A 17,508-nucleotide genomic window follows, 5' to 3' on the forward strand; every position below is an offset into this window, starting at 1 on the left:
CCAGGCACTGCTGGTGGCAAATCCTGGGAGAGCAGGGAATGGGCCCCGAGTCAGTGGCTCCCTTCTCTCTCCCTCCACCCCTTCCTTTTTTCCTCTTTCTCTCCTTTTTTTCCCTGCATTTATGCACAATGACAGTGATGAGACCCAAATGATGGGTGAGGAGGAGATTTCATGTGAATTTTGCTTACAGAGCAGCGCAGCAATCAAGCAGATGGTCTCTTTCTTTCTTTCTTTTTGGATATTCTCCTAGCATGCGTAATCTTGCTTGTAATTCCAAGAAGGTGGACTCCTTTCTCACTCACTTTATTAGATGCCTAAAAAGTCTGGCTTTTTCATGAAAAGCTCCTTTCTCCCTCGCAGTACGTGAATACTTGGCTGTGCAGCCGTGGTGGAGATGAAGCTGCTCGATTGTCTTCCAGTGACATCATCCTCATGTCAGCAGTAGCCAGGAAATTCTTGACCGTGACCGCGCTCTGCTTGAGCATTTTTGCTCTTGTTTCACCCCAGCAATGAAGTCAGCCCTGCCAGCCACTGCTGGCTTTTGCATGGCTCTCTTCTTTTTGCCTCTGACTGTACAGGTTGTGTTCTTGCTCCCTGAACTATACTGAGCTGAGCAGCTTTCTGTACTCTGGGTGGAATAATTCAGATGCGGGTTGATCCTCGCAGGCGATGCAAATCCTGTGCTTTGTTTTTTTTTTTCCCAGTGTGTTGTTTCCCTTTTGTTGAGAATTAATTTGCTGAAGGGTTTTGGAGTGCTCTCAGCAGGCCTGGAAGAAAAGTTAGAATTGGAAGACAAGACACGGTTGTACCTTGGGATGTACCACTTCTAGGGTGCTCTTTTTCTAAGCAGAATGCAATGGCGTCTCGTGCTCCATGAGAACTCCCCTGACTGTTCAAATCCTGTAAGATAGGCTTGTCTTGGAGGAAAACTATAACACGATGTAGAAATTTTGGGGGGATTATGGGCTCAGAGATTGGTGTAGAGACAATTCCAGACCTTGAGTCAGGATGCCTCTGTGATCCATGGGCTGGGAGACGGCTCTGGTCATCAGAAGACGATAAAATAACCACATTTTGTCAGCTGCTTCTATGGCTTACAGCCTCAGACACATTTTAGCTTCAGTTTCAGATTGTCTTCACTTATTCACTTATGGAATTGTGTGTTTTTCCAGCAGTGCTGTGACCTGGGATACCACGCTAGCCTCAACAGAGCTCTCAGGACATTCTTGTCTGCTGAGCTAAACCTGGAGCAGTCCAAGCACGAGGGTCTGGATGCCATTGAAAATGCTGTTGAGAACCTGGATGCCAACAGTGATAAGCAGCGCCTGATGGAGATGTACAACAATGTCTTCTGTCCGCCCATGAAGTTTGAGTTTCAGCCGCATATGGGTGACATGGTCAGTTTGTGTTGCTGCTCCAGCTCTGCCTGTCTGCTTCCTTCATCTTTGATAGATGGAGCCATTGGAAGGCCACCTGTTGGCCTCTATTTTTGGGAGGCAGAGGGGAGCCTTGCAAAAGGGAGCTGGTATGAAGATGATAAGTGATGGGATGGATGCCTGAATGCAGGCGACCCCCACTCACAGCTCCTGGAGGCTGAAGTGCTTAATTAGATATAGTACTAAAAATGTGTTTTCTGTCTACGTTAACCTATTCTTCAGGCCATTGTTAATTCCTGCACCCTGAGACAGGCTCTGAAGTTAGAGATCTGAAAGAAATACTTGTTCTGTGCTCCATAAGCAGGCTTCTGTTGATGTGTTTGGTGATCTCATCTCTGGCGATTCGTGGAGCTGCTTAGTTTTGCTGGTGGCATTATTAAGAAGATGGAAGGAGATAGCTTACGTGGGTTAAAAGATGAAAGCATAATACCTGGGCATGTGCTGCCAAGGTATCAGTCAGCCTGCTGGGTAGATAAAGCAGCTTTTATACTGCTTTTAAATAAGTGTTGCGCCATGGGGCTCCCGGAGGAGTGAGATGACCATCTCCTGGATGCCTTCCCACCTTCTCCAATTTGGGTAAAACTGGGTTGAGCTTCTGGTCTCATGAATCCCTTTGTAGCAGGTGATGTGTCTGCAGAGACCTTTGAAACAAAGTGGTGGTTTCCCAGAAGCAATGTTTGTCTGCTTTTAATTACTACTATTATTTTTCTTGTCTGTGTAATCCCATAACTTTAAGCTTTACAGCCAGGCAGTGATCAGCAGCTATCTGTGAGCCAGCCTGATTCCCAGAGACCCACAAATGCCTCAGACAGGACAACAGATAAAAGGTGTAAACGCTGTTTTTTGGGCCGTGTGGGTGTGTAATCTTAGAGCAGAAGCAGTGTATAATGGTGCTTTGTGTGTGTTCACTGTGAGACAAGGCAGCCAAAGGATTTTCATTTTTGGCAATGAAAATCTCTCTTTACAGGCTTATCAAGATTGCAGGTACGTGGCTGGGAGCTGTTTAGATCACATAAGCTGAAACAGCTCACAAACATAAATAGGGACACATGTACCGTATATTACTTCAGGTCAATTAGTTTGAGTTCTAGATTATTCTCTTGGATAGTCAATGAAAACTGCAGGGAAGGTCTCTTGCCTCATCTTTTGTTCCAACAAATGCAGTCACTGCTTAAGGCAGAGATGAGGAGGAGCCTTCTGAAGGGAGTCCCTCAGACTGCAAATGACCTTTCTTGGTTTTCCCATGCATTGGGAGTATGCTGTGAGATAGGAGGAGGAGGAAGAGCAGCCTGCACACTATCACTGCTACCAGCTCACGTTGACAGAATCATTTATCACAGCCCTTCTCGAGGCCAGATGAATGTGATAGATGCAGAAGTAGTCCTGCTCATGCCAGATTAACTGTACGATTGCATACATGCATTAATAAAACTCCAGCTGCATTGTCTGCCTTTAAAAATAACCACATACAGTGGGAGCAATGTTTTCCTGCCTCGTGCTGTAATGTCAGACTCATTATTAACAGCACAGGGCAAACCACAGTTCTGGCATTTTCCACAGGTGTCTCACCAGTTCTTTTCTGTATGAACTCCCCTGTGTTGATGAGGCAGCATGCCCTTTGTGTGCCCTGTGCCTGTCGTGCCTGGGATGCTCTGCTCATAGAACCCAATTCACGGTGTGATACGTGCAAGCTCGCCTGCTTCTCCTGGGGGTTTTGGGGTGTGATGCAGCCTAACTGCTGTGATAAAGCACCTCCAGGCTTCCAGAAGATAGAACTATTTCACATCACTTAAACCAGCTAATTTTTTCTAGTTAATTACGGATGTTCATGTTCTCTCTCTCTTTCTCATTAACTTTGGGACAATGGAGAAGTGGACTGGAATTTAGCAGAAAGCTTTTCGCTGATTGAAGTTGGCAGCTGATAAAGGTTTAAGATGAGGCATTTTGGGGGGTGTTAATAATAATAATAACGAAGTAATTAAGCTATTGTTGATGGTGGTTTTCCTGCAATCAGTGCTGCTTTCCTTCCAGGAGTCCCAGCTGTGTGCCCAGCAGCCGGTGCAGAGTGAGTTAGTGCAGAGGTGCCAGCAGCTGCAGTCCAGGTTATCTACACTGAAGATAGAAAATGAAGAGGTGAGCTAATTGTCCCAAATCAACAACCCTTTTGCTGTTTCCGAAGGGCAGTGGCAGCTAATTAAGGAAGAACAGAGTTGTCGTGCTCTTCTTCTAGGAAGATTTCTAGTAAAATTCAAGCATAAGGCAGCAGTATGTTAGGTTGTGACTTTGCATAAAGGCTGAGTGCGTGGAGGGGAGCCATTAAAATAGGCACTCATCCTTTTTTTTCGCTGTCCTTAACTCAATAGAAGTGGTTTTGTTGCAAAAAATGTGTTTGGACAGTTAGGGTGAAAAGCTGAATTTAATGCTTCAGCGTCAAAGTCAGTGAATAACGGAAGGTAAGAGCTAATTTTGGTTTAATTGGTCATTTAGGGTGAGGAGAGTTCCTGGGCAAAATTGGCAACCCCTTTTTTGTCTAACAGGCTGATTCTGGCCCTCAGCAAAGATTTGCAGTGCAGCTAAGCCTTTTTGTAATCTCACGTTTCTGTTACACCCCGTAGATGTAATTACAGAAGTAAGATGTTTGTGTCTTTCTTCCAGCACTCCTTGCTTTGAGGTTAAATTTCCCTGCTTCCCTTCCTCACCCCAGCCTGTAAGGTTACAGCCCTTGTCTGGCTGTATATTCAGCATACACCAAGCCTTTGTTTGTAGGGATGGTGTTTGTTAATGAGCAGAACTTGTACCTCACTTACGGCTCAGAGGACATGAAACAAGCAATGCTTGTTTAGTACTGAAATGCTCTGCACTAACATGAATTCTTTCTTTGTTCTCCCACTTGCAACATAGCTCCATTTTCTCAGGCAGTTTCTCTTATTCTTGCTGCACAGGTGAAGAAGACCATGGAAGCTACTCTGCAGACAATCCAGGACATAGTCACGATAGAGGACTTTGATGTCTCTGACTGCTTTCAGTACAGCAACTCTATGGAGTCTGTTAAATCCACTGTATCAGAAACCTTCATGAGCAAACCAAGCATTGCCAAGAGACGAGCCAACCAGCAGGAGACAGAGCAGTTCTATTTCACAGTAAGGAGTTAATTTTCAGTGTGATCACGTATAATGTTTTTAGGATTATGCTTGCAGGAGAGAGCAAAATAATGCTATCATCTTGCAAAAATGCTTCTGTAATTGATTTTGGACAAGCAGAGTGAGCATATTAGGTTGTAAAAAGAGTTGCTTTGAGTTCTTTACAAGTGTACTGGGATGTGTTTGTCTGTTGATGCAAGCTTACTGTGGATAAATCGTGTAAAATTTGATTTCTCCTCCGTCTGTCTGTGGGGAAAACAGCTATCAGCAGGGCAAAGCTGCAGCAGTGTGCTGCTCCAAAACAGCCACATCAGGCACCAGGCTGATCTGCCATTGGGAAGGCAGAAATATCCTTGAGATGGGTTTCAGGCCTTGGAGATGTGAGGAGCAGCTATTTCAGGGTGTGCTGGGTATTGGTGAGAGGGCAGAGCTGTGCAGCAAGGCGCCCTTTGTGTAGGGGAAAATCAAATGCATGGGCAGTGCAGTGTGCATGCAGTGCTGAAGAATATGAAGTGAAAGAAAAACGTTGACTTCAAAGAGTGTAAGCCATGCTGGAAAGCCCCACTTGCTGCATTGCTAGTTAGACAGGGCTCACAGGTTGATGCAGTGATGGGAATCAAATGGTAGCACTGAGTTGCAGCTTTCCACTGAAGACACGTTGTTGCTCTGATGCTGGGATGGCTGTGGCAGAGCTCTGAAGGAAGGTTTGTATTCAGAACAGAAGCTTGCACTTGGTGTGCTGGGGGACAGCACAGGGTGGGTGTCTGTGCTAAGCTAACACAGGCAGTGGAGCAGCAGTGGCTCCACGAGCTGTGCAAATCAGTGTGCATTTACCAAACCCATGGGACACGGGTAAGTGTTGCACAAATCTGCACTGCTGATGGCTCTTGCAGCAGCGTCCTGCTGGCCCACCTGCAGCACCCGATCCCCATGAATCACTGCCTTGTTCAGAGCTGCTCCTGGAGGGCAGAGGGGAGGAGAACCGCTTTGCTTTCCAGATTGCGGGCAGTTAAAGATGTGGGACAGGGACAAAAACTGTGCTTCTCTGCAGCCTCAAAAGCACTGAGACTTATTCCCACCGGGTGGGGAGATAAGGGCTGGGCTGCGCTTTGTGCTCCCACCCACCCACTGCCTTGTGCTGGAAGAGTACTGGTGTGGGTGAGGGTGTGGGGAAGGTGTTAGGCTGCTTGGATTTGAGGAGATGCTGGGTGTGAAGGTTCACCTTCCCTGTCTGACAGCAGATTTTCACCTCTTCAGTTCTTACGATGTGGAAATAACGTCATTTGAAGATGTTTCTCCTGCGTTGTGTCCGACTCCGCTGTGCTGTCAGAACTGAAGTCATGAGGAGCTCATCCATGCTTCAGTTTCTCGTGATTTTCTTTAACTAAGGCATGGAATGAACGCTCGTGCATCCTTAATTCCATCAAAAAAAAGAAAAAAGCCTGAAGCCTTAATTTGAAATCACTGATTTTTTTTTTCCTAAGAGGACTACTCACAGGGTGCAGAACGACAGGCATGAGGAAGCGTGAGGAATACATGGCAAATGTGCTCCTTGTAGGTTGGAACCCTCCCTTTTCTCTCGAAACCCAATCCCTGCAGCTCGGCCATAGGCAGGCGATGCGCTCAGCGTCTGTTGCAGCTATTTTGAGCTGAGCTCCTTGCCTCACATTGGCTGTGAGGCAGCAGCTCGGCGCCTTCCAGAGTCACATTTACCCTCAAATCCCCACTTACACATTTTGGGGGGGGGGGGGGGGGGTGTCAAAATTTGATGTGAAAATGTAACTGGTTAAGAAAACACACTCAGTATTGGCAAAGGGGGTCTGCAGAGGAATTCTGCATCATCTATCTGATGCTTTCTTTCTGCCATAGCGACCCATGCTTGGTGCTGGAGCAACCAGAAAGCTGAGGCATCACAATGGTGCTGGCACTGCCCAAAGGGAATGCATTTTGTGATGTTTCTGTTTGGTTTTATCAACCAAAGGGACGTAGACTGTGGAGTTTAGCAGCTAATTAAAGCTTGGTGTTTATATTGCATCTTGATTTGTACTCTGCCTTTCTTGGGGCTTGCATCCAGGTTGCTCCCATTGTACAAATACCGTTTTTCCCCTTAAGGATTGATGGTGTAGTTGGGCAATACCAGACCTGGAAGAAAGAGAGTCATGTTGGGAAAGCTGAAGACGGGAGCAGAACCTTGTGTTACAATGAGAATCGGTTCCCTGTGTTTGTGTTTCCAAAAATCTCCTGTTCCTGAAGGATGGTCCGTGGTGTTTGCAGAGTCCTGTGCTGTACATTGAGTGTAAATGTGCTAATTATAACACGGCCAGCTACTGTACAATGGTATTTCGTGTGCTGCGGCACAGCAGAGATAAATAATGCTGTTCTGAGCTGCAAGGGAAGAGATGAAAGAGCTGTAAAAACTGCATTTGCAGAGCTGTGAAAAATCAGGAGCAAGTGGGAAAAGTGGCTGTGTGATTGTATAATGTTTCTCCGAGGGAACAAATCCGAACTTCCATAATATCTATTTGTTTTGCCCTGTTTCCCCCCCCCCCCCCAATGCTGTGTATCACCCAGAGTGGAGGCAGACGCCGCGTTTGACGAGTGAAGTGGGGTGAGAGAGGTTAAATGGGAGAATAAGCACAGTAGCAGCCTTTTAGCTGGGAGAAACAGATTGCTCATTCAGCTGGCGGTGATGCATTTCCATTTCCCCGTCTGAGGAGGAGATGTTTGACAGCTCCTCAGATGTCTGAACGATGCCAAACGTTCCACTGATTCCACAGTGAGACAATAGGAATGGCACACAGATACGTACGGGCAGAGCAGTGGGTTTGCACCCACCCAGGGGGGGGTTTGATGCATTCTTTGCACTGCAGATCTCAGTGCTATTCGGTTCTTTGGCGCTGCGTTCAGAATTCAGTGACCTACAGATGCGATCAGAGGAATCAGCTGCCCACTCATCTCATTGTTTTCTTCCACTCTTCCAGAAAATGAAGGAGTATCTGGAGGGCAGGAACCTGATAACGAAGCTCCAGGCCAAGCACGACCTCCTTCAGAAGACCCTGGGAGAAAGTGAGTGGAGACCTGCGTGTGGCTGCCCGCATTACCCAGCTACCTGTCTAGAATTACCCAGCAAAGTGGGCATTTTCATGTTTCACGCATTTCCTTTTTCCAATCTGCCTGATGGAGAAGCCAGCTGACCTACATGGCTGCTTGAATAATGGTGAACAGAAAGAGCTTAATGAGTCGTTAGCGTGCGTCGCTCATTTGGTAAAACGAAGCGTGTGCCCGCTTGCTCATCCTGACCCCTCCCCATTTGTGCACATTCTGCTTCTCACTGAATAATCCATACTGAGTAAACCTCATGACTTCCAGATCAGTGATTAGTTCCTAAGCCCTGCCTCGTTAGGTGGGTCGGAAGGTTCACTCCTGTGGTAGCTCAGCTGCTTCCAACCTCTGGGGTTCAACCCAGACTGAGCTCATGTAAGTGAACGTGGCTTTTGCATGGATAAAAATGAACGAATTTTGCAGCATGGAAAATATGTAGCCCATCTGCATGACACCAAGCATTTGCTATTAGTGTCAGAACAAAGCAAGATTTCTTTTCCTTCATGTTATGGGCAAATTCTGTTGGCCAAACACGCCTGAACTATGCATCCGAGTTTCCATAGAAACCTGCCTGCCTCATATTTGCAGAGGAGAAGGTTTGAAGGTCTGAATGTCAGGTCACAGACTGGCTCTGCTTGCTCTGGGTTTCTAGGCCAGAGAAGGGCTCGTGGTTCGTTGTGACTTAATGGGGACTCCCCACTGTCTGTGCTGTGCAAATCTTCTGAATGGAAACTTAAACAGCATGTGGTCCTTTAAGCACTTTGCTTTCGGTTTAAAAATTACCCTACAAAAAAAGTAAAACACTGCTGCAGTAATTAAGAGCTTTGTGTTTATCAGACCCAGACTGGAAGGTAAGGCATGAAATGAACCCTGTGCTTGGTAGAGGTTCTCACCTCTCTGTTAGCCTGTAAAGAAAGGTGGATTCAGGGCTCTGTGTCCTTGAATGGATTCTGCCTCTGAATATCTCCCAGTGACACCGCAGTGCCACAGTCACCCTGTGAGTGGTAGCATTCCTGGATCCCAGCTGATCTGTGCACCCAGCCCTGTTTTCTCTTACCCTGCCTGTCCCTCACAGTGAGCCCAGGCTGTGCTGGGGGAAAAGAGGAGGAAATGAAATGTGATTTCTGCATTGCTATGTCGGTTGTAGGTTTAAAGGCTGCTTCTGTTCTTGTGTGGTTGCTCTGCAATAGCAGAGCTTAGTTGCTCTGTGAAGGGTGCAGTGTGTGCCTGGCTGAGCTCCAGCAGCTCCCAGAAAACATCTCTTCTGTCACCTGTGAGATCAGAGATGCTGGGGAAGCCAGGCACATTGTGTGTTGGAGTTAGCAGGTTAATGGTATGAGCTGTGACCGTGTCGAGGCTTATTCATAAAATGGCACCTAAATGACACGTGGGCAAATAAAATCCCTTTCACGAGTCCCAGGGACACGTTTAGAAGCTTTGCTGGAAAACATGCATAGAGCTGCATGCCTTCTGACCCCGGAAACTCCTGGGTTTGTTTTGGGTTTTGTTCTTTGCCCCATTCTCAAGCAACATTTAATAGTCCTCTTGCAAAGTCCCTTAGTCTAAAGATGACAGGTTACAGTAGTAGAAATAGCAGCAGGTCTTCCTGCGTGCGAGCAGTGATGTCTCTGCCTGCTGTATGCACTGCAGGAGCCCCTTTGGTGCTGCTGCAGCCGTGGAATTTATATATGAATATTCTGTGATGGAAATGGGGCAGATGGCTGGAAATTCTGCTTCAGAATAACATTTTCATATAAATTATGCACTGTTTGGGCTTTAGCTGGGGAAGGGAAAGCAGCTATGGAGACGTGTTCAACTCATTGCAAGCCATCAGCAATTAGCCACGTCCCTCCTTCGGTCCTCCTCCTCCTCAGGGCCAGGAAGGCATTGCAGGAAGGTGGATTTCCAGCTCACATCAGTGTGGTTTTGCTGATGCTGGCCTGGCCAGAGCGATTCCCACAGCCCACACTGCTTCGCCGTCTCTCACTGTGCTATTTCAGAACGATGCTGCATAGACAGCAGTTGTTAGCTTGGCTGCTTCCTCACAAACTCAGTGCAAGTCAATGGAACGTTTTTATAGATGTTTGTGGAAAATATCATTAAATGTCTGCCTCCCAAAATAGCCCCATGCAAGCGCGCTGGGTCCATGGGCTAACAGTTCTGCAAATGTTTCCAATCTTGCTAAGTGGCTTTATAAAGTATAATCTCTCTCCCTAGCAATTCCCCTGGGAAAGGGGAGGGCGGGAGAGGTTGACAAGCCCAGTTTTTTGGCAGCTGAAGTCACCAATTAAGAGTGCACAGGGAACCAATTTCCAAAAACAGTGCTTTCCAAAGAAAGAGTGCAGGGGCAGCCCGAGCTGTTCTGTGCTTTCCTGGGGGGCCGTGCTCTGCTGACCTCCTTGGCAGCGCTGCAGGGATGCTCACATCCAACCCTCCGACTCTCCTTGTCCTCCTCCTCCCAGATGTGGCCCTTCAGAACAGCAGAAGGTATTTTCCCATTCCTCTCCCCTAATGAAGTGGTGTTTTTTTCTTTGTCTCCACCACAGGTCAGAGGACCGACTGCTCTCTTGCCAGGTAGGTGTGGCACAAAGGCTCACTTCTGCTGCAAATCAATTGCCAGCCCAGGGTATGCATGTGTGAGGAAAGAAAGGAGTTCATTTCACTGCTGTGTAACCACATTCCCATCCTTCACGTGGCTTTAAATACCACTGCAGCACATCAGTGCGGAGTGGTGGTGGTGCTTCTGGTTTCGTCCCGTGCTCTGCTCTGCAATGGAACTGGATTGCAGCAGGCCCCAGAGAATCACCTCCTCACTTGTAATTAGGACCAATCACCGAGCAATAACTAACCTTCCCTTGATGAGGTTTTTATAAAGCATAACAAACGTCTGTCTGCAGATGGATGGGTTTGGGGAGCTGGGCTGCACGTGGGGGCTGTGCATCATCCTGCCTTGTAACAAAGGGAAGGTGATTACTGCTGATCCACAGCCATTACTACTTTTCAGATGCCTTACAGCAAAGCAGAGCTGACAGGTCCTAATTAGTGCCTGACATCTGTAATAATAAAATATTATTCATCACGAAACAATTTTAAATATCAAAGAATCGTTACTGCTAATAGTTTAGAATAGGCCTTACTGTCAGTGACAGCCCATGGAATCTGCTTGCTTTTTATTTTCTGTGGTTCATTCAGTATTTTTGATTTATTTCTTTCCTAACAGGAATTTCCCCTGAATTAACAATCTGTTTTGTTTTTTTTTTTTATCAAATTGCAGTTCTAATCACCTTATTTATAATTCAGCAGCCATCTGCTTCAATGAGAGGCATTAGGGCCTTTCTCCCACTACCTCCCATACTTCATTTTTACCAGGGACTATAGGAATCTTAAACCCCAGTAATAAATCTTAGGGTGATATCTTGGCAGAGGAAGGCTCCTTCCTTGTTTCCCTGCAATTAACGTCTTCCAGCATCACTAAATGAGGCCATCATGGTTTGAACTGAGTTGGCTGAGCCTGGCTGGTGTTGGGAGGCACTCATTTATGTGTCTGTTTGAAGGCTCTCCCATGCAGGCACAGGGCTCTGCAGCGGTGCTCTCTGGCAGCTGCTCCCACCTGCTCCAATTCATAGCAAACTTCACCTCGAGTGAGGGGTGGATAGGACACATTTCCATATGGTTGGAATTAAAACGTCAAGGGTAATCTGTTGTCAGAGCGTTGGGCTCCCGTGTGTCTGTGTCAGGTTTGTGGTGATTTAAAGTCACTTAAAGTCTCCTGAAGTTCCCTAAAATGAACCAAGACTGAGTCGCTGTGATTTGTATATCTGGCTCCTTCCCTCCCAGATCAGCATGGCTTGGAATACCAAGCAAGAGCTACAAAAGTAGAGCATTATCATGACTTTTTCTCCTCTGTTTTTCCTCTGGCACCCATGGGCTATTCTGATCTCATCAGCGGCAGACGCAGCTCCACTGTAAGAAAGCAGGTAATCAGTGTTTGCTTAAGTAATGGGGTGTGCGCGTGCAAATGAGGATAGATGGCAAACTGAAGGCTTTTCGTCCTTTTCTTCCACGTCCCATTTCATCCTCCTTTAAATGGAACTGCTGTCTGCTAATTCAGTAACTGAAATCAATGAACACAGATCCGCAGCCTCCATTCGTTTTCCTCGACAGAAACTTCAAAAAGGGGTTTTATTCTGCCAGTGTTTCTGAGGGACCTGGAGCCAAAGAAGCCAAACAGCCTTGAGCTGTCTGCACGGTCGTGGTTTATGGGTTTCATGCTGCTCTATTTCTTTGTCCCCTTTCCCTTTGTTTTCTCTCTGGAATGCTATTAGAGCAATACCTACTTGCTTGTTGCCTCCTTGTAATGAAGATTTACAACAGCAGTGCCTTGGTTTGCTGGCTGTAGTTGAGTAATTTATTACTCTTTAGAACCTGAACAGATCTGGAACTGCACTGGAGCAGAACATGGCAGATGAAAGGACAGATTTGCTCTCTGTTGTTTCCCCCCAATGCACCCCACCCCACTTCTTCCTTTATACTTTCCTCACATTCAAATGTGCTGCAGAATATGGAGATCTGCATAAAGCAAAGCTAATGTCCACAGCAGTGCTGTCAGGAAGATCTGGGCAGTCCTGCAGTCTTGGAGCACGTTATGCTCTGGGCTTTTGGAGGCTTGGAGGTTTGCCTTCGTCAGCAGTCATTGTAATGAGACCAAATGAGAATTTCTACTCCTGTTTTTGTTCTGTTGGTTTTTTATCCCCATCCCTCTGCATTCTGACTGCTGTTCTTTTCTCCCTGTTGTGCAGGATTCCTCTCAAGCCATTCCCCTGGTCGTGGAGAGCTGCATACGATTCATTAGCAGACATGGTGAGTTCATGGGCAAAAAGTTTCCTGTTCTGTCTCTTTATAATTTCATGTATATATATATATATATATACACATATGGGTGTTTACGTATATATATATGTGTACATATATATATATATAACTTTATAGACATAGAAGCCTTCTGCAATGCTCAGAGTAGCTTGGGACGTGATACTTACACAGATGAATACTGGAGGCTGCAAGAGAAAGAACTGGTGCTGGCTTTTTGCTATGTGCTTGATACTGTGTGTGCTCCTAATTCTTCCAGGCTGCTGCACATAACTGATGCTGTAAGCACGGAGCAGTAAGCTGTGCTTCCAACAACGTCCCTTTGTTCCTTATGAAATAAGGTTCCCATTTTGAAGTGCCACTCGTGCCTCACCTCCCTTCACCTTGTTTTGGGATGTGAAATGTGGCCTTCACCACTAATAATTGTGCTTCTGGTAGAGGAGGAGGAGCACTCCCAGCACTAAATGTAGAAGGTCAAGTAGTGAATTAATTGCTTGCCTATTGCTGCAGTGAGACGATTTGTCTCTGTTTCTGAGGTTCACTTCACAGCCTTGAATGCTGTGGAAGATTTTATAGGTTTGTTTTAATTTGTTTTCATTTTTAATCAATATCATCTGTTGGTAGCATGCGAAACAGCTGTTAATTAACATACGTAGAAAGAGGTTGCATTTATCTTCATTAACCAAGACAGAGCCAAATAGCAGGTCCTGTTTCGTTTTCCTTGTCTAATTACCATCTCACATTAGAAACTATAATTGGGAGTTCCATTCTCATCATCACCTGGGAGAGCCAAGGGCTGCAATCCTTTACTAAGGCCATAATTGGACATTTGCTGGAGAAATCATTGAATCCACGTTGCGATGCAAATCGGGGCATGATAACATGGGAGCCATCAGGAGGTTTCATTTCTAGAACTGTGTTCCTGGTTGGGTCATCAACAGACACATTTTGCAGCCAAATCAACTGATTTCTGCACAGAGTGTGAGATCGTGGCCTAAAGGTACAGCCTGCAATGAGGAGGAATATGCTTTTAGACAACAACTCCTCTTGAGTGGGAAGGAGCCATACAGCTGCCTGCCTGCCACAGCTACGCTGTAGGAGTTAATGTGGTTGGAGGTAGCCTGGCTGACATTTACAGCCACTTTCCTCTATGGGAGTGGGTTGAATGTCATTCCCCTCCTTGCTTCTCCACGCTCAGGGTTGTTTCTTTTTGCTGTTGTGAAGCTGTATCACAGCTGCTAGCTGCAGCACTACAGAGCTTCCATTGCATTGTGATAAGAACAGTACCAGAAATTAAGAGGAGCAGCAGTGCACAGATGCATTCAAGAGAGCTTATTAGTTTATGGTTGTCATTATAGATAAGGCAAAGGCATTGCAGCACTCCCTGTTTCAGATAGCATACAATTAAAAGCCTCGAGTGAATACGAGTTGATTCTGCAGATGTGAAGAAGACTTTGTTCATGAGTTGATTTGTGATGGTCAGTGCTCATCTTACGCTGTGCAACCATAGAGTTATGGTGGTGGTGGGATGCTGGAACATCTCACCTAGCTGACAGTGCGTTTTCATGGCTTTGCTAATGGTGATGTTTAGCAGGAATGGCTTAAAAGACCATCCTGGAGCCCTGGGTTTGGGTGGCGCTGGGGAGCGGAGTGCTTCCATTTCCATGGGCTGCCTTGCCCTGGGCCATAGCAGCATTGCTCCTGAGAAGCAAGCTGCTTCCTCGTGTGGTTGGCAGTGTTGTACTTCTGGCTGTTACATTATTAGCTTGTGGTTTTCTCTGGGTTGTCAAATCCCATGGGATCCTCCAGGGTACAGGATGGCACTCACGGCTGCTATAACCAAGGTGTTGTGTCAGCTCCCTGGGAAGGGTTAATATTTCTTCCGCAGTGCTGCTGAGCTCTGTTCCTACATACCGTGTACATGCATGGACGTGTATAGGAGGACTGCTTTTCTCAGAGCATCTTTGTTTTGGTCCGTGTTTCTTACATTTCCTGTATCACATACGCTGTAGCTGAGCAGGGCGCCAGCTTGTTGATCAGCATCTCTCATTGCCTTTCAGGTTTGCAGCACGAGGGAATATTCAGGGTGTCTGGGTCACAAGTGGAAGTGAACGACATAAAAAATGCATTTGAGAGAGGTAAGGAGGATCTTTTCCAGTGTCTCAGAAATGATTGCCAAAGGTGTCCATGTGTTGAAGTGCTCTGAAATAGTGTGTTCTGAATGCAACTTCCATTCTGTTCCTGTAGTTTCTGTTTCCCAAGTGACTGTGGCCCAAACACCTCTCTGGTGCTCATTAACCTTGAGTTCTCCATGTTGTTTGGCATCATGCTTTCTCTCTTGTAGAGCATGTAATAAATATTCTGAACTCAATCCTCTCTCATGTCCAACAGCTTATTGATTATTTGCAGCGCTGTAGAATAGAGAGGAATTCATTATTGGGTGTAAATTATTTTCCTGCCCATCCCCTGCAAGCTCTGTGAGCGGTCTGCTTGCTGGAGGACAAAGTCTTGTGTGTTCCATGTTCTTAAGATGTGGTCTGGCTTCATTTATTTTAAATATCAGCAAATGAGAGAGTAAGTTTCAAGATGCAGTTAGCAGCTTTTAATAGATTTGATTTTTTTTTTTTCCCTATGTAAAGAACCATTCCATACAAAGGCATAGAATGACTGGGAAGCTCCTGACTCATCAGCTTCCTGCTGGGCTGCTCTCCCGAGCTGAGCAGGTTCAGAAGAGCTTTGCACTCAGGCAGTCCTTGCAGCCCAGCTCTGCTCGGGTCAATGGAGACAGCAGGGCTTGTGTTCAACCTCTGTGTACATCACTCGTGGGGGAAATGGTTTCAAACTGAAGGGGGAAAGATTAAGATTGGATATAAGGAAGGGGTTTTGTACAATAACGGGGACGAAGTGCTGGAATGGATTGCCCAGAGAGGTGATGGAAGATGCCAAGGTCAGGCTGGTGGGGGGCTGTGAGCACCTGATGGGCTGTTGGTGTCCCTGTTGGTTGCAGGGGAGTGGGACTAAATGGCCCTTAAATATCCCTTCCAACTCAGAGAACTCTAAAATAATATGGTTGGTGTGTTCCTGTGCTTGCTGTTGGGAGGGAGCAGCAGCAAGCTTTTGGGAGGAGAGGAGTTTAATGGACAACGTGGCATCTAATATCACCCACCTTTATCTCCATCGGTTTGGGAACAAAAATTCTCAAGAGCAGAGAAGGCAGAAATGTGTCACAGTGTGAGTGGAGGCCCCTTTTTAAATAAAGGGGATAGTTGTCATCCTGAGACAGCAGCCAGTTGTTCCAGCACTAACGTGCAGAAATAAATTATTTCTTGCTTCCTCTCGCTTGTTTCTCTGATATACAGGACTGACACAGCTAACAATAATGTCTCTGCAGTTTATTACTTCCACCAGAACCCTTGGTGGCAGTTAATATCAAGGATAATGCTCTGGTTCTTAGTGCCCATTTGTTATCTGGTGCATTATTAAGATTATAGGCAAGCTTTGGTAATTCCAGTCACATAATGGATATATATGGCTTCAATCCGAGGTTTGCCCCGTCATTAAATCTAATTATATACGATGGGGAGTTTTCCATAGGGAGCAACTCCTTAAGTGGGCATCTTCTCTTTTGTCACGCAGACAAACAGTGGCATATCTGCAGTGACAAACTGTTTGTCCCAGAAACACCCCCTGCAGTTCAGCACGAGGTGTGTGCTCCTGCTGAGCCTGGTTACGATGCTCATTGCCCTCTTGCGTGTGCCCTGAATGCAGTTGGGCTCCAGTTGTGAGTTTGCTGCTGAATGTTGCCCTCAGCAGTGGCTCAGTGAAGCTCTCACTGTACCAGAGCCCTCAGGCTTCCCTTCTTGACTGCTGCCTTCAGGGAGCTCTGCCTCATTGCTGTTAGTGCAGCTGGAGGAGGTGGGATGAGCTCTGTGCTGCGTGAATCTTTTCCTCCAGCTGAGTTGCATCCTTCCATCCCGATTGTTTTCTCCACTCCTCTGATCTTTCTTGCTTGTTTCTTTGTCACCAAGGTGAAGATCCTTTGGCTGGGGATCAGAATGACCATGACATGGATTCAATAGCAGGAGTTCTGAAGCTCTACTTCCGAGGGTTGGAGCACCCTCTCTTCCCCAAGGACATCTTTCATGATCTGATTGCCTGTGTCAGTAAGTATAGATATAGAAATGAACAGATTGTAAAGGCTGTATTGTGGATTTGTCTGAGACAAAGCTTTGTGCCAGGATTCTTAAAAAGGAATAGAACAAAATCCTCTACTTCTGAAAAAAAAAAATAACAACTGATCTTCAGGACCTCTTATCAGAAGGTGTGAGAAATGCTGTTTCAGAAACAGAAGGTGTTTCCAGCAGGGTTTCCTCCTGGTGCTAATAGATCTGCTGTCTGTATGCTGACGCTCCTGCATGCTCTGTTCAGCAAGGCAGTAGCCATCTGCCTTTGGCTTGGTAGCCACAAGGGGCCATCTATTGCCTCTCAGTACAGAATTTCAATCAGAAGGGCAGTGGCAGTCCAGTTGTTAACACTTTTGGTTGTTGCTAAAGGTGGTTATGGTGGGCAGGAGGTCTGTGTTTGGATATTGGAGTAACCTCATGTTACACAGCCTCGCTATTGCCATGTTGCTTAGAATGAAAGAATGATTCCTTTGTCCTGGTGGTGAAATGACCTTTGCAGTGGTGGCCTTTGAAGCAAAGCAAGAGATAACTGCTTCTAAAATGACTCGTGATTGTCTTCTCCTGATAAATGCATTTACAGAGTTGAATTCACATTACATAAGAGGAAAAAATCTGCTTCCAAATAAGCTCCCCTTTCTGGGATGATTTATGCTGCCCACTTGTTTCTCAGTAGGCTGCTGCATACAGAGCTTTTTGCCTCACCCCTTAACTATGTTAATTCTCCTTTGAGTGTTGTACAATTTCTTTTTTTGAACACCCACCTTTCTAAGCTGACTT

General features: G+C 46.2%; 1 protein-coding gene across 14 annotated transcripts in view; it reads left to right on the forward strand.

The window, feature by feature from the left end:
• SRGAP2 (SLIT-ROBO Rho GTPase activating protein 2) overlaps positions 1–17,508 on the forward strand; it is an 84,246-nt gene that overhangs the window by 47,903 nt on the left and 18,835 nt on the right. For 8 of the 14 annotated variants that reach the window (XM_046904241.1, XM_004934954.5, XM_025143891.3 and 5 more), the window contains 9 exons: positions 1,173–1,397; positions 3,468–3,569; positions 4,379–4,576; positions 7,558–7,642; positions 10,225–10,252; positions 11,625–11,655; positions 12,478–12,538; positions 14,608–14,685; positions 16,576–16,710. In XM_046904241.1, the coding sequence (XP_046760197.1) occupies positions 1,173–1,397; positions 3,468–3,569; positions 4,379–4,576; positions 7,558–7,642; positions 10,225–10,252; positions 11,625–11,655; positions 12,478–12,538; positions 14,608–14,685; positions 16,576–16,710 (943 nt within the window). The remainder of the gene's footprint in view (positions 1–1,172; positions 1,398–3,467; positions 3,570–4,378; positions 4,577–7,557; positions 7,643–10,224; positions 10,253–11,624; positions 11,656–12,477; positions 12,539–14,607; positions 14,686–16,575; positions 16,711–17,508) is intronic. The other 6 variants (XM_004934955.5, XM_040652966.2, XM_046904244.1 and 3 more) reach the window with 1 other exon arrangement.

The sequence above is a fragment of the Gallus gallus genome, chromosome 26, assembly GCF_016699485.2.
Source record: "Gallus gallus isolate bGalGal1 chromosome 26, bGalGal1.mat.broiler.GRCg7b, whole genome shotgun sequence".
Taxonomy (NCBI): domain Eukaryota; kingdom Metazoa; phylum Chordata; class Aves; order Galliformes; family Phasianidae; genus Gallus; species Gallus gallus.